General features: G+C 41.2%; 1 protein-coding gene across 1 annotated transcript in view; it reads right to left on the bottom strand.

Moving 5' to 3' along the window:
* Positions 1–2161: 2161 nt before the first annotated feature.
* Positions 2162–13375, bottom strand: part of RAB3C (RAB3C, member RAS oncogene family) — a 131949-nt gene continuing 120735 nt past the window's right edge. Inside the window, exon 5 of the mRNA XM_075526920.1 lies at positions 2162–2500. Within this exon, the coding sequence (XP_075383035.1) occupies positions 2313–2500 (188 nt within the window). The 3' untranslated portion in view covers positions 2162–2312. The remainder of the gene's footprint in view (positions 2501–13375) is intronic.

Here is a 13375-nt window from a genome sequence, read left to right as displayed (position 1 = left end):
TTGTAGCCATGCTGCATGATCCAGGATATGCTCAAGCTCATGTAAGATGTGACTATGTCCTCCTCTCTCCTTGCCTTGCCTGAGATGGCTCAGACTAATAACACAACTAAACCTTTTCTAAAGGACTTGAGGGCTGAAGCTGAGTGCTCTCTCAAGGCTTCCCTGCTCCTTTTTCTCCAGCAGGAATAACTACACATGACAAGAAAAGGATGGAAAACTGCCCACCATCTCAACACAAAGCTTTCTCAGCTTCTTATAACTTCTTTTTCCAAAGCAGCTGGTACCTTGTGGGTGAAGAGGTATTAATGAAAGTCTCTCAGCACAGTTATCAACATGCTGCCTTAGATGGGGGAGAGAAAAGCAGCATCCTAGAGAGAGGCAGGGTTATGGTTGGGATAGCACATGCCTCTTCCACCTGGCTGCTCACTGGCCCCAAAGAGGACAGTGCTTTCTCTTCATGGACCTAAACAAGCGAAGTCCAGTCTCCATGTCTACTAGGAAAACAAGTGCTTAAGTAAACTAGCTAACAGGACAGACATGGTTTAAAACCCCAGACTGAAGAAAGAACACTTATTCATTTAAGTTAGGCAGCCAATGTAGCGCCCTGATGGCATACCCATTTTACATGTGTCTATATGCCTTCTTTGGAAGTAATTTGTACTGTGTCAAAGTGTATGTAGGTTATTTAATCGGTAAAAAAAAAGTGACCATTTTCTCTTAGTGTGTTTCAGGAGTTATATACATTATGTTCAAAAAAAGTAATGTGTGTAGAGGGATTTCTTTGCAGTTGTGAGCAGTTTGCAGTACCTTGTGTTACTTCCTTTTAACTTCTCTTCCAATTCTTCCCATTGCAGTCAGTTTAAGAAATGTCAGCCTTGTCCTAAATTCTATCTAATTGGAACAATAAAACAGTTAACGCTTCTTCAATTATGCCATTTAGTTAAAAAATGTCACTGTGACGCAAGTAAAACAGTTGTACAAAGTACTCCAGGGCACAGATGTAAGAAACTGCCACCAATTACGAGAGGAGTACTTTTAAAAACTGTGAAATATGACTATTTTTAACACTTTATTAAAAAAAGAATTTGTGTACTTCATTCTGCTGTCTTCACAGCCTTTTGCTGATCTTATGAATGTACTCAGCCTAACACTGGAAATGTTGTCAATTTTTTATTACTCCTAAAGTTTTAAAAAATCTTGTGAAATTCTGATTGTCTTGTCAAAATAGATATCCTTATCAAAGTAAAAATGAGGTCAAACTCCAGTTCACTGACACCAGCAGCACTTTTGCAGTAGGTCTGAGTAAAATACAGGTGTTTTTAGCCAGTGTGGTGATGGTTGTCTCAGTGACTGAATGGGAGATGAAATTCCTGAAAACTTAAGTATGCAGGTTTGATAGCAACATGACAAGACAGTTTTTGGCTATGAACAACGGAGCGTAATGGATTTGGCTCTGTCAGGGATAATATAGAACTGCATGTTTAATATCTCTGCAAGTAGAAATGAAAAGAGCTAATCAGCCCTCCACTACTGGGGTAGGTACTACCAGGATCTCGGTAATGATGGAATGAGAAATTAAGTGCAGTTTCAGAAAGGTATTAAATAGACATGCAGCTCCCATGGAAAAGTAAACATACTAGCTATCCAAACAGGATGAGGTACTTAATATCTCTGAGGGTCTGCACTGAATACCCACATCCAGTTGGAAACTCACAGGGAAATCTGGTGGTTTTGGGTCCAGGAACTAACTTCTTTCTAACTTCTGCAATTTCCAATCAGCCATGACATATAACATAGCGAGTGTAAATTTGCCAAGGCAATACACTTCAGGAAGTGTCCCTTATACAAATGATCTGGACATAATGAGGGATTGGCTTACTAGAGGAATATTTCTAAATTGATTTTCAGTCAGGAGAAAATGTAAGTGGCATCAGGAAGCTTATTCTAAAACACCTTGGCCACTACCCTAGGGATTCAACTATATAATTTGAAACTGATGAAGCAAGACTCAATTCTAGGCAAATGTGGTCTGAGGACATGGCACCAGCTGAAGTAAGTGTAATGTAAAACAGTAAAAAGAAAAGAGAAACTAATAGCCCTCCTGCATGCAAAAGCCAGATGCTAAAAAATGGATCGTTTCAAACTAATAACCTCTCCATCTCCATATGCATACTCGACCAGCTGCTGATGTAAAATAAAAGACTTTTCTCCCGAATAAATTAATAAGACAGTATAAATAAAGGCATATAGACCATTCATAAATACTCTGTTGGCAACAGAACACACTGGAGCTGCCTTTGCTGATAGCTTCATTAACAGCTGCAGTTGGGCTGCTGTGGAGGTGGGGTGTCCTTTAGCCGTGTGTTCTGCTTGCTGGCAGCAATGGTGGGATCCGTCTCCAGACTTTCCGACATTTTGTCACAGATGATATCCACGAGTCGCTCAAACGTCTGCTTGACATTAATGTTGTCCTTGGCACTTGTTTCAAAAAATTCAAATCCTAGGAAAATAAACAACACATTTATGTTCGATGCATATTCCAGTATCTCCAATAAATATAGAAACTTCTCTGGGTAAGGAAGAGTGGAGGGACACTCAGAAAGCAAACACGTGAGAGCACACATATAAAAGAATGATATTGGAAGAGCAGTTAAAATTGTAACACAATCAGAGTAAGTACACTAGTGCTATTTGCTTTATACCAAGCCAGATAAAATCAGGACTGGCCCAAATACATTCCCTTAGACAAATGCTACTTTAAAACAGTTTAATCTAAAAATTGACACCAGTTTGAGAGTATTATTAATTTAGAAATGCCCTATACATCCAGCCATTGGGAAGGAATAATCTACTGCTCCACCTCTAAGTATTATGTTCCTCTGAGCATTATTCAGCTGGAAACAGCTGCTTCCATTGTGTCATTAACCTGGTGCCAAACCAGACAACTGTGTTTGGAAATAACCATGTAAAGAACCAAGCAAGAGAAGGAAAGATTTCTGCAATTTGATATCTGTTTAAGTTAGAGGTGAATCCGTGGGACCAAAGCGACTCCCAACCCCACAAACCAAACTAATAAAAAAATACAGAAATGCACATAAGGAAGAAAACTTCCTTAATTAATTTATATGGAAGGACTTTTTATCTATCCATTCCCAATGACTATCCCAAAGGCAAAAATCAGAGCTATCCTTAACCCAGAAGGGACACGGGAAGCCTTTATGGTGCAGAGCCAGCTTTCCTAAGCTCTCTCCCCTGCCCCCGTTTGTCCCATGTCTCATCTCCCATGTCTGCCTCCTTCATCTGGGCCAGGTTTCCAGCTTGCTGGTCAGCCTGCAATACAGCAGGCTTCTGCCAGCGCTGGGTCTTCCCATGCTCTTGCTTCCTTTGCAAAACATTTGTCTTTTTTAATTTGTTTGTTTTCTCAGCCTTCTCCTTCATGCTCCACCTTTTCCCACAGTTACCACATTGCTCACCTGAGGGTTCCCTGGTAATTTAAACCTTTGTCCTACTTCTGGCTTTCCACCACCTAAGGGTTCAATATTAAAACAGTTTACAAAATGTCTAATCCACTGGTAATTTTACAGAAGCGGCTTAGCCTTTGCACAACTATTTTGATTCTTTCTGCTTAAACCTGAATAAGAATGTGCAACTACCACCATGTTTAATCATGAGAAAAATCCCAGTAAGAAAATGTCAATCACTTGAAACTCTTGGCAGAAGGGCAGAAAACAGCTCTTTGTGTTGTGATTTTTTTTTTTAAATGTTGTGTGTATTTTCTAGAGAATGGGCTAATCTTCTCTTTCGAAAGGCCACTTGAAATTTAAATGCAACTACTTTGATACATTAGTACTATGTATTCAATATGCCATCTAAAGAGGATATACTATGCACATTCAGTCGTGTAGCTGCTTACCATGTAGCCTTTTGCATGTTTGAGTACTAGCCTAGAATTAAGGCAGATAATTATATTTAGCTTGGCATGATATCCCAGCATGCACTAGTAACCAATGCAAAAACTTAAGTCTCTGTTCTGAATTTTCTTTGTATTTTTAATTTACATATGATGCCTTGTGCTGAAATGTCACAAAGTGCTGAACTGTTTAAATGCATAGGAGCAAAGTTAGTTTAAATGTTAGTTAGTTAGTTTAAATGCATAGGAGCACAGGCCAAAGTTAGTGTTCACAGGTAGATTAGATAATAAGAGGTATAAATATTTTACAGGGATTTGGTCATACAACTTCTATTAATATAAGCAAGAAGTGTAAAGATAACCTGAAAGGTATGAGTATACATTGCCATGAAAACTTTTCCTTTCCACACTTTTCTGGAAAGCAGGAAAACTGTGCATAATAAAAGACCATCTACAGAAATCATATACTGGGAGGCGGTCTGAATGTACATGGCGTTGGTTTAGTTTAGCTTGGCTGACACATCTCCTTTGTTCTAAACTAGAAAGAAAATGGGGAAAGCCAGTGTAGCCTCACTTGCTGGTGGCTTCAGCCCTCCTGCAGAGCTCCATTCAGGAGAAGACTGTTCAGATAGCTGGGGGACTGCTTGGGGGAAGGAAGATCCTTCACATTTTCAGTGTTCTGTATTGAAACCCGGCTGCAACTCTAGCACAGGAACACAGTCAGATCCTTCCACAACTGTTAGTGTCTGCTCCACAGGAAGCAGGAGGAAAGCAGCAGTTCCAAAAAGGAGCAAGCAGGACCAGAGGGCAGAAGGGTTGAGGGACAATGAGAGGATGCATGAGAAATGGCACACCAAAACCTTGGAGAAGATGACAGGAAGAAGAATTAATCTTAAGGACATTTATGAGGGGAGCAGTTTTTACACATAAGAAGACAGAATAACTGGCACACGAGATGATCATGAAATGGCAGATATGACAGGTAGGTAAGAGATCTGGACATAGAAAAGCAGAAAGTGAAAGGAAAAGGAGTCACAAAGAAGAGAGGAGACCCATGTCAGGACATACTGTAACATGAACAGGACCAAGGCCCACTACCATGGTGAGGGTCACAGAATCACAGAATCATATAGGTTGGAGAAGACCTTTAAGATCATTAAGTCCAACTGTAAACCTAACACTGCCAAGTCCACCACTACACCATGTCCCTAAGCACCTCATCCAAACGTCCTTTAAATACCTCCAGGGATGGCGACTCAACCACTTCCCTGGGCAGCCTGGTCCAATGCTTGACAACCCTTTCAGTGAAGTAAGATTTCCTAATATCCAGTCTAAACCTCCCCTGGTGCAACTTGAGGCCATTTCCTCTCATCCAAATGGACATTCTGAATAAGAACACCATGAAAAACTTAGAGGCACCCATCCTCCAAGTAAAATAGAGGCTTACAGAGTGTTCAAGCACAAACATATTTATTCAAATAAAATAAAAATAGACACTACAGCTGTGGTGAAATCTATGGAATTTCAGTTACGATTGTGATAGAAGAAGGAAATTGCAATCACAGTAAGTGGTGTAGCTGGGTATCAGACTATGCCTGTATACACATCCCATCAACTTAGTCATTAATTGCCTGAGTGATCCAGGACCTCCCCAGCTAGACCCTGCATAGATGAGACAATGCACTGACCTGTGAGAAAGTGACTGAAGTCCCAGCTGCCTCCACAACAAAGTATTTGCTTTATTCTTTACAAGAACTGTACAGGTGGGAATTTTGGACAGTCCTGGAGATTTCCCCTAGCAGCCCCTGCTGTGCATAGGCCATCTGATAGGAACTATTTATATGCTTAAATGAGCTGATAAACATCCCAAGAAGAGAACAGGGCATGCTGGTGGGCTCCCCCCAGGCAGTTCCTGCTGTAGAATGGATTCAGCTGCACATAGGTAAGACACTTGTAGATGGTCTGTGGAAACTGTTCTTGCAGATGCAGAAATGGTCACACAGAACAGTCTTTTGAAGCCAGTTAAGACAGTTAAGAGATGCTTTTTGCAGTTTAAAGTAATCACTGCCAAAGGATCATGGTATGTAGTGGGCATATAGGACCAGCTGGATTACAAGAATTCAGCAGAACAAGAGTTGAGAGAGTCTCTGATGCAGCTGAAGACACCATTGCAAAGACCCTTGCAACAGAGCGTCCTGTTGCCATCCAGGCAGCAACTGACTGTCCTGTGCAGGGGATTCAATTCCCCACGTGAGTATTACCTTATGCAAAAAATTCCAATAAATTAGAGTGGTGTTTCTTTTTTTTGTTTAACAGAAACTCTGTGGGACAGTTTCAAAGAGGTACGGAGCATTTTTCCTAGCAGAGTGTGCCTGGAATAAATACCTGAATTCTGGTTGTTTTCCATTTTATTATGGAATATTTTGCAGACCTTTTTCCCCGTGACCTCTTCTCTCCTCCTGATTCATCTTGCAATTATTTTACTAATAGTGCTTAGACACCCTAAGCTTCTAAAATACCCATGTATGAGGGCCTCAGATCTATGCCTTTTAATACTTTCTTCATTTTTTTTTTCCGCTGCTCGTTATTAATGGAGAGAAAAGATTTTCCATGTGAGTATAGGCCTGAAGTGAGGCAACTCTCTGATGATGCTCAGGGCAGCAGAGCTCAAAGAACACCATATTCCCACCACTCATGATGATCTGTACTGCCAATGTGGCTGAGACTGGGCAGAACAGATTACTGCAAAGATATGGCAAAGCCCAAGAGGCAAGTGGGTAGGTAAGGCAGAACAGAGATGAAGCTCAGAAAATCAAATATCAGAGTGCTGCCTGGGACATAGGAACAATATGTGTGGAACATGTATCAGGATGTTCTAATTTAAATGCCTCTTCTGTGTTTAATTTAGTTTTCCCTTTGCTGTCTCCTGACACTATGTCTCTTTCCCTTATCTACCTTCTTCCCAATCGTGTTGACTCAAAGAAAGCTGGCAAGCTCTCAGCAGCCCCCCCAGAGCACTACAGCCAGGACACTGGCATGGTGCTGTTGTTCACCTGGGGAGCTATAATGCACACAGAGCAGTTCAGATAGCCGCCCTGAAACACATAAACAGCCTGAATTACTGACTTTGTTCCCTCTCTGCCTCACACTTGTCCTGGCTCTGCAGAGGCTCTTTCATCAATGCTCATTAATAGTTGTTTATGCCTGCTTTCAAAAAATAAGGAAGAAAAAAAACCAGAAAGGAGAGCCATATGCAAAGGGAAGAACATTCTGCACCTTCTCATCTTCTTGAGAAAATGTGACATCAAGAGGACACACTAGCTAGCAAATTTTAAGCACAATTCCACAGACAATACAGACAAGAGCTACGTTAATGTTTCACCAGCTGATCAGGAAGACCTTCTTGGTTTCGGAGTGTTTGTCCACAACCAAAACAATTTTTTTTATCACCCCTGATGTTATGTTTAACAGATGGCCTCAAGGGTGTGTTCCCACAATAACTATCCTTCTTTGAAGACAAGCTTGAACTGTGATCCTTAGTGCTGCTCTTGTCAGTGCTCTGTTCAGTCCAGGATTTTCAGGAGTAGTAGGAGACTGCAACGTCAGAGCAAGAAATGGCTGCAGGAAGCTGCTCCCTTTGTAACACAGCGGTGTACAATGTCATAGTATATAAAGGAGAGGAGCTAACGATGCCTTATTCTCTTGGATTTGCATCCTGTGGGCAGTTCTGAGGGGGCACTGGCAGGCACTTATCTTCTTGCCTGCTGTGAGTAGTATCTAATAAGGTTTGCTTTCACATTGCAGGCTGTCAGTCAAGGCAACTGCAAGACCTTTCTCCTCTGCTCAGACGACCACTTCCTCAGAACTGTTAATATCTTTGAGACCTCTACCCCCCTCTCAAAGAGAGACAGACACACGTGGCATGATTGCAAAGGTCGTCTCTCCTGGAAACTGGGATAAAAGTAGCTGGTGACCGTTGCTGTTCTTCAAAGTATCTCCTACACCTGCAGCTATGGTAGCACATCTGGTTACACTGTGCTCTCCTTTGTAGACCAGTTGCATAGGACCTCTGCTGCCCAAACAAGCCCAAGGGCTGGACTATGTTAAGAAAAGTATTAAAACAACATTAAGCCCCAAAATAGGACTTTGCTAATATTACCTCAGTGAAGAGCAGTGCTTTAGCACCATTCTGGATAGAGCTAGTGTAAAGCCTAATAACAGAAATGCTAAGATATTTACCCAACCTTTAGGGTGGCCAAATTTGTTAAAAAAAAAGCTAAAGGGGGACTCTCAGCTGCAACAGAATACACAGACTTGAGGAGCAGTTACTGGTAACGCTCTAGCAATCACCTTCTTTTCCATTCTTTCAGAACAGAAGGTTTCTATATAAATTCCAGTTGTACTGATTTTGATTGTGGCTTCCAGATACCTTTTAAATGAGTGCATTTAGGCAATAAATTAGATTCCTGGCAAAGAAATTTTTTTTGTTTGTTTACATGAGGCATTTGTTGAGCAAACACAATCCCTTGCTTCCCATTGTCATTAAGTAACTTCCCTGTAACACAGCTCCAAGTGCGTTAAAGCAATGGCAGGTTGGCATTTCCCCCCTGTAAAAAATCATCCTGGGGACAGAAGCCTTTAATTGCTCTGCCAATACCCTGAGTGTGTTGTAACTAAACAGAAGACTCTGTTGTTTGTCAGTGCTGTCAGGCTGCCTCCTTCCTCTGGCACTAACATTTGCCCTTTAAAAAGAGCTAAAAAACAGTGAAGGGTGGAACTATGAACAGGCATGTTCCTGCACAACCCAATTATTTTCATTTTTAATGCAAAGTTAGACGCAGCCATATGTCCGTGCTTTCAAAGCTGCTGGTGACCCTGCCTTCTGCACCACGGCCTCCAGCCAGCCACGGAGGCAAAACAGAACTTGCTGTTCTAGCAAGCTGTGTGCTGAGGTGCCAAGTCCCACTTGATTCCCGATTTAGATGCCAGAATTACAGCCCTAAAAATGCCTCTTCAGTTGCTGCCTAAACTCACAGATGCCTAATACCCACAGCGTACCCACGGATGCCTAATGTACGCATTACCCCCAGGGCTCATACCCCAAGGCAAGTGAAGGTTCACTCCAGTCCTAACGCTGAGGAGCTGCTGTCTTGTGCCCCAGCCCTGGCAGGATTCAGAAACCAGTGATGTTCCTGCCCCATTCAGCAGCAGGCCTGGTCTTGCAGGCTTGGTCAGATCACACAGAAGTGCTGGATGCCGAATTGCACCTGTATAAGCCCACGACACTGACAAACGCTCCACTTTCAGGCTTGCTGGGGTGCTAAATGAGTTTAATTTGAAGAAATCAAATCACCCCTGAATCGGGTCTCTGTTATCTCCCCAGCATGACCATTATGGACATACATGCCTGAGCCAAGAACAAAATGAAAACAAAATAGGCAAGGCAGGCTGATTTTGGTTTGAAGTGAGAAATTTTCTTCTTGTTTTTGGTGGAATTTATTTTCAAAGCACTGGGAATCAAGAGAAGGAAAGAAAGAAAAAGCTGAGCATAAAGACGAAGAAATGGCTCAAAAGAGAGGAGAAGAAAAAGGATAGAGAGGGGGAAAACACCCCAAAATATGCAAAATAAGGTATGTGTTTAAATCTGAGGGGTAAAATGAGTACCTCCCTGAGTGACAAGCTGAAGTGGAGGTGCACTGAAGCCCCAGGCACTGCTGACGCTGGGACACGTAGCATTCAGAGCCCTTTGCAGGTGCCCTGAATGCACCGTGAGGGCTGGTTTCTGCTGGCCCTTGCAGAACGGAATACGAGAGCTCACCCAGAAAGGACCAGTTTCATTTTGTTTTCTGACATTGGTTGGTGGCCGCTGGGAGAGACAGTGTGCCAGGATACATTTAGAAAGCAAGTGAGTGCACCCTAAGGCATGCTCAGACGTGCTGGGTGCTCCCAGCTACGGGTGACCCCGGGTGGCAGAGTGTAAGAAACGTGGAGCCACAGAAAATCTGATGGGAAGGGCACTGCCCTGAAAAATGCTGACAGAACATAGAGCCAGAGGTAGATTTTAGCGAGACATCACACTAGATGATCACCAGAGGTCCCTTCCAGCCAACATTTCTATGATACAACAGCTCCGTTTCCCAGAGCCTTAACCAACCTGAGCCAAAAAGGTGGGACAGGACAAAAGGACCTTGCAGAAAAGGTGGCCAGACATCTGGGGTAGATCTTGCAGTACCCCCCTAGTACCTGGTGCAACATGAGCACAACAGGCATGGTTTGGACCTATGGCAGGATTGTACTTTTGCAGCAACCTTAGGGACCCTGGTCTTAAAGATATAATATACTCCATAATGGCAGTACTTGCAATTAAAAACTAGTGAGCGTTGAAATAATTTGTAGCACACACACAGCAAATAGTAGTACAGAAGCACAAGAGCAACCAAAGAACACATATAAAATTATGTACCTAATTTGCATGCATAGCAAAATGTCATAAATAAATGGAGAAACTGTATGTCAAACTACATATGCAACTGTCCATTTGTGTGCGCAGTTACTCAGAGTCTATTCAAAGCTCTGTGCACACCTCTGCCTGCTAATCATTTGCCAGAATGTAGATCACAATATATCATACAGACCATGAATAAAAGGAACCAAGAAATTCATGCTATCTGTGACTCATTCTTATTTCTTTTCTGACAAGTGACACCAAACTTTTATGAACGTATGAAGCTTTGAGCTCAGCTGAGATGCATGAGATGAATATGTCAGAAAACCTGTGTGAGTAATGCAGCTGGCAAGTGTGCGTGCATTTTGCTTGCACGATGTTACAAGCCTTTTTTACTAAAATGCTTTAAAGCATGTAAATGCTGACTATATTGGGGTTTCAGTCAATAGCCAATGCATGCAGTGCTCAGAGCAAACATTAATGATGAGACAAAATAGCATAAGCATTATGTTCCACACCCTTTTTTTGGTAGTGATTAGTGAATAAACATATTTAAATGTGTTTGCTGTGATTCCTGTGTTGATATTAACATTACATTAATTAGGTCTCTCTACTGGCTGGTTTGTCATGTTTCTATATTTTCTTGGTACGATATCTCTGTGAGGTAAAGTTACATGACTCAACTGAATTTAGTTGATCCTGTCTGTTTTCAACTCATTCTAACATTACTCTTTTAATGATGCTATTATGTTAAACATGAACTAAATTCTGAAAAAAGGCCGTACCACTTACAAAAAGTACTGAATAGGGTGAAAAGGAATGGCTAGGGTGCGAGATGGTCTCTGTGTCTGGAATGATGAAATAGTCTGGGAATTTCAGCCTGGAGAAAAAGGAGGGGTATGATAGAGGTCTCTGAAACCAACGGTGTAACAGAGCAGGTAACAGCAAACAATCGTTCACTGTTTCTCAGAATAATAACAGTGAACAAACATCAGATAAAACTAGCAAGTGGCCAATTCAAAGCAGAAGCAGATAACTCAGATAAACTGCACATATTTAAAGGATGTTGTGGATGGTAAGATTTTATATGGTTTCAAAAGCATCATTGGACAAGTCCATGGAAAAAAATCATGAAAGGACTATTGAATATAAAGATACTGCCTTTGGTTCATGAGACCCACAAATATAACTTGCTACAGTCTGGGAAAGTATCACTGTCTGTTTGGCCTTTTATACCTTTCACAAGGCACCTACTTCTGGCCATTACCATAGGTAAGGTAGTATGCTGCTTGCAGCTATGATCTGTGGTAGTATTGCCAGTGTCGTGCCCTATGTCATTAACAACAAACTTTAAAAAAAATCTAAAATGGAAACTAGACAAATTCTGTCTTCATAACCATTCTGTTAATTTCCCTTCAAGGTCAGATCTGGTTTTCTTAACCATTCCTTCTCTCTTTTGTGAACTTCTGTTAGTGTTATGAGAGAGGTACTTGGAGCTACCACAGGATACTTGACTAGTTTAGCCAGACCTTTGCAGGTAACGAGGCTTATTGCTGGTTGACCTAAACCACTTGTTTGGGTTACACTTGAGAAATAAGCCAGCACTGAGATTTACAGAAATGATTGATTACACCTTGTCGATAAAATTGAAGGCCACACTTTTCAAAGCTACAGAAGAGGCACAATTTTCCAATAACGCTGTTCTCAACAGGACACCATGTTTCCTGGAGGGTTAAATGCCCAGTGCTCTTGTTGACCTTTTGAAAATCCAGCCCAAAATGTACATGTATTAATTTTCTCAGTGAATTCAAGTAAACCAGGGCAGAAAATAAAACCACACTTGAGAACAGAGTGTTTCACAATGTGTTCTTTGTACAGCACTCATGCATTGTGCTTGCTTGTAATTGTGGCTACAATCAATGTTGTAGACCATGGGATTCAAAGGGCCCACAGTCTTAAAATGTCTTGCTGGACACAAAAATCTATATCGTTATTTTTAAAACTTGCCCACAAGAGACGTTATCAACTCACTGGCAGAGAAAGAAAAGACAGTTCCAAGTGTTTGACACAACACGTGCCCTTCAAACTGGCCAACATGGCCAGAGCACTTACTGCAATTCAGGGAAACTCATTCTTCTGCTTTTCCCGACACCATCTCCCACAATCTCTGAGCAGATTTAAGAAATGATTGCAGCGGTACAGGAAACATATAAACATTTGTGTGCGCAGTCTGAGTACAGTAAATGACATACTGGATCAGAGCCACAATTTATTCAATACAATAATCTGCCCTTGAGATAGCCACAGGATGTATATCTGAGAGAGAAAAACCCCAGAGTAGATAAAGATGGAAATAGAGGATAATCTGCTTCCATAAAGATTGAATTCTAAATCCCAGGAGTTAGAGGTTGCTTTAAAGCCTGAAACATGAGTTTTGATATCTATCTCATTACTCTTTTTTTTTTGCAAGCATTGATTATTACAGCTGAGGATTCTTGACTGTACAACATGCAAAGTTCCTTCTCATCTTGCTAAATTCATGACCTTGGGGATTCCTTGTCAACTCACTGCATTAATCTTTCTATAGGAAAGTAGTTTGAGGAATAGAAATTCAGATTAGTTATGTGACTTAAAAAAAAAATCTTCAAACGCCACATTGCAAATTTATGTTTATTGCCAGACATTTTAGTGCCTGGTCTAAAAGTATACAGTTACATTTTTTGGATCTCTTTCTCCACTGAAGACACTTTCCTAGCTCCTATTAAAGTCAATATATATTAGAAATGCTTACAAAAGGAATAACAGATTACAGAAATATATATAATGTGACAGGTATTTCTGCAAAGAAGAATATCCTCTGTTAAAGCAGGTGCAATGATAACCATTTTGTTTTTATTGCAAACAGTTTTAGATACTCAGTTCTTCACAAATGTTGGCAATTTTTCTGGACATAACCTGCTGTTAAATCTTTTCTCTCACCTTTCAAGGACTAATTTATGGTCATTTTTAATGTATACTTT

Source organism: Mycteria americana, chromosome Z (assembly GCF_035582795.1).
Source record: "Mycteria americana isolate JAX WOST 10 ecotype Jacksonville Zoo and Gardens chromosome Z, USCA_MyAme_1.0, whole genome shotgun sequence".
NCBI lineage: Eukaryota > Metazoa > Chordata > Aves > Ciconiiformes > Ciconiidae > Mycteria > Mycteria americana.
This window is presented reverse-complemented; position numbering and strand designations above follow the sequence as displayed.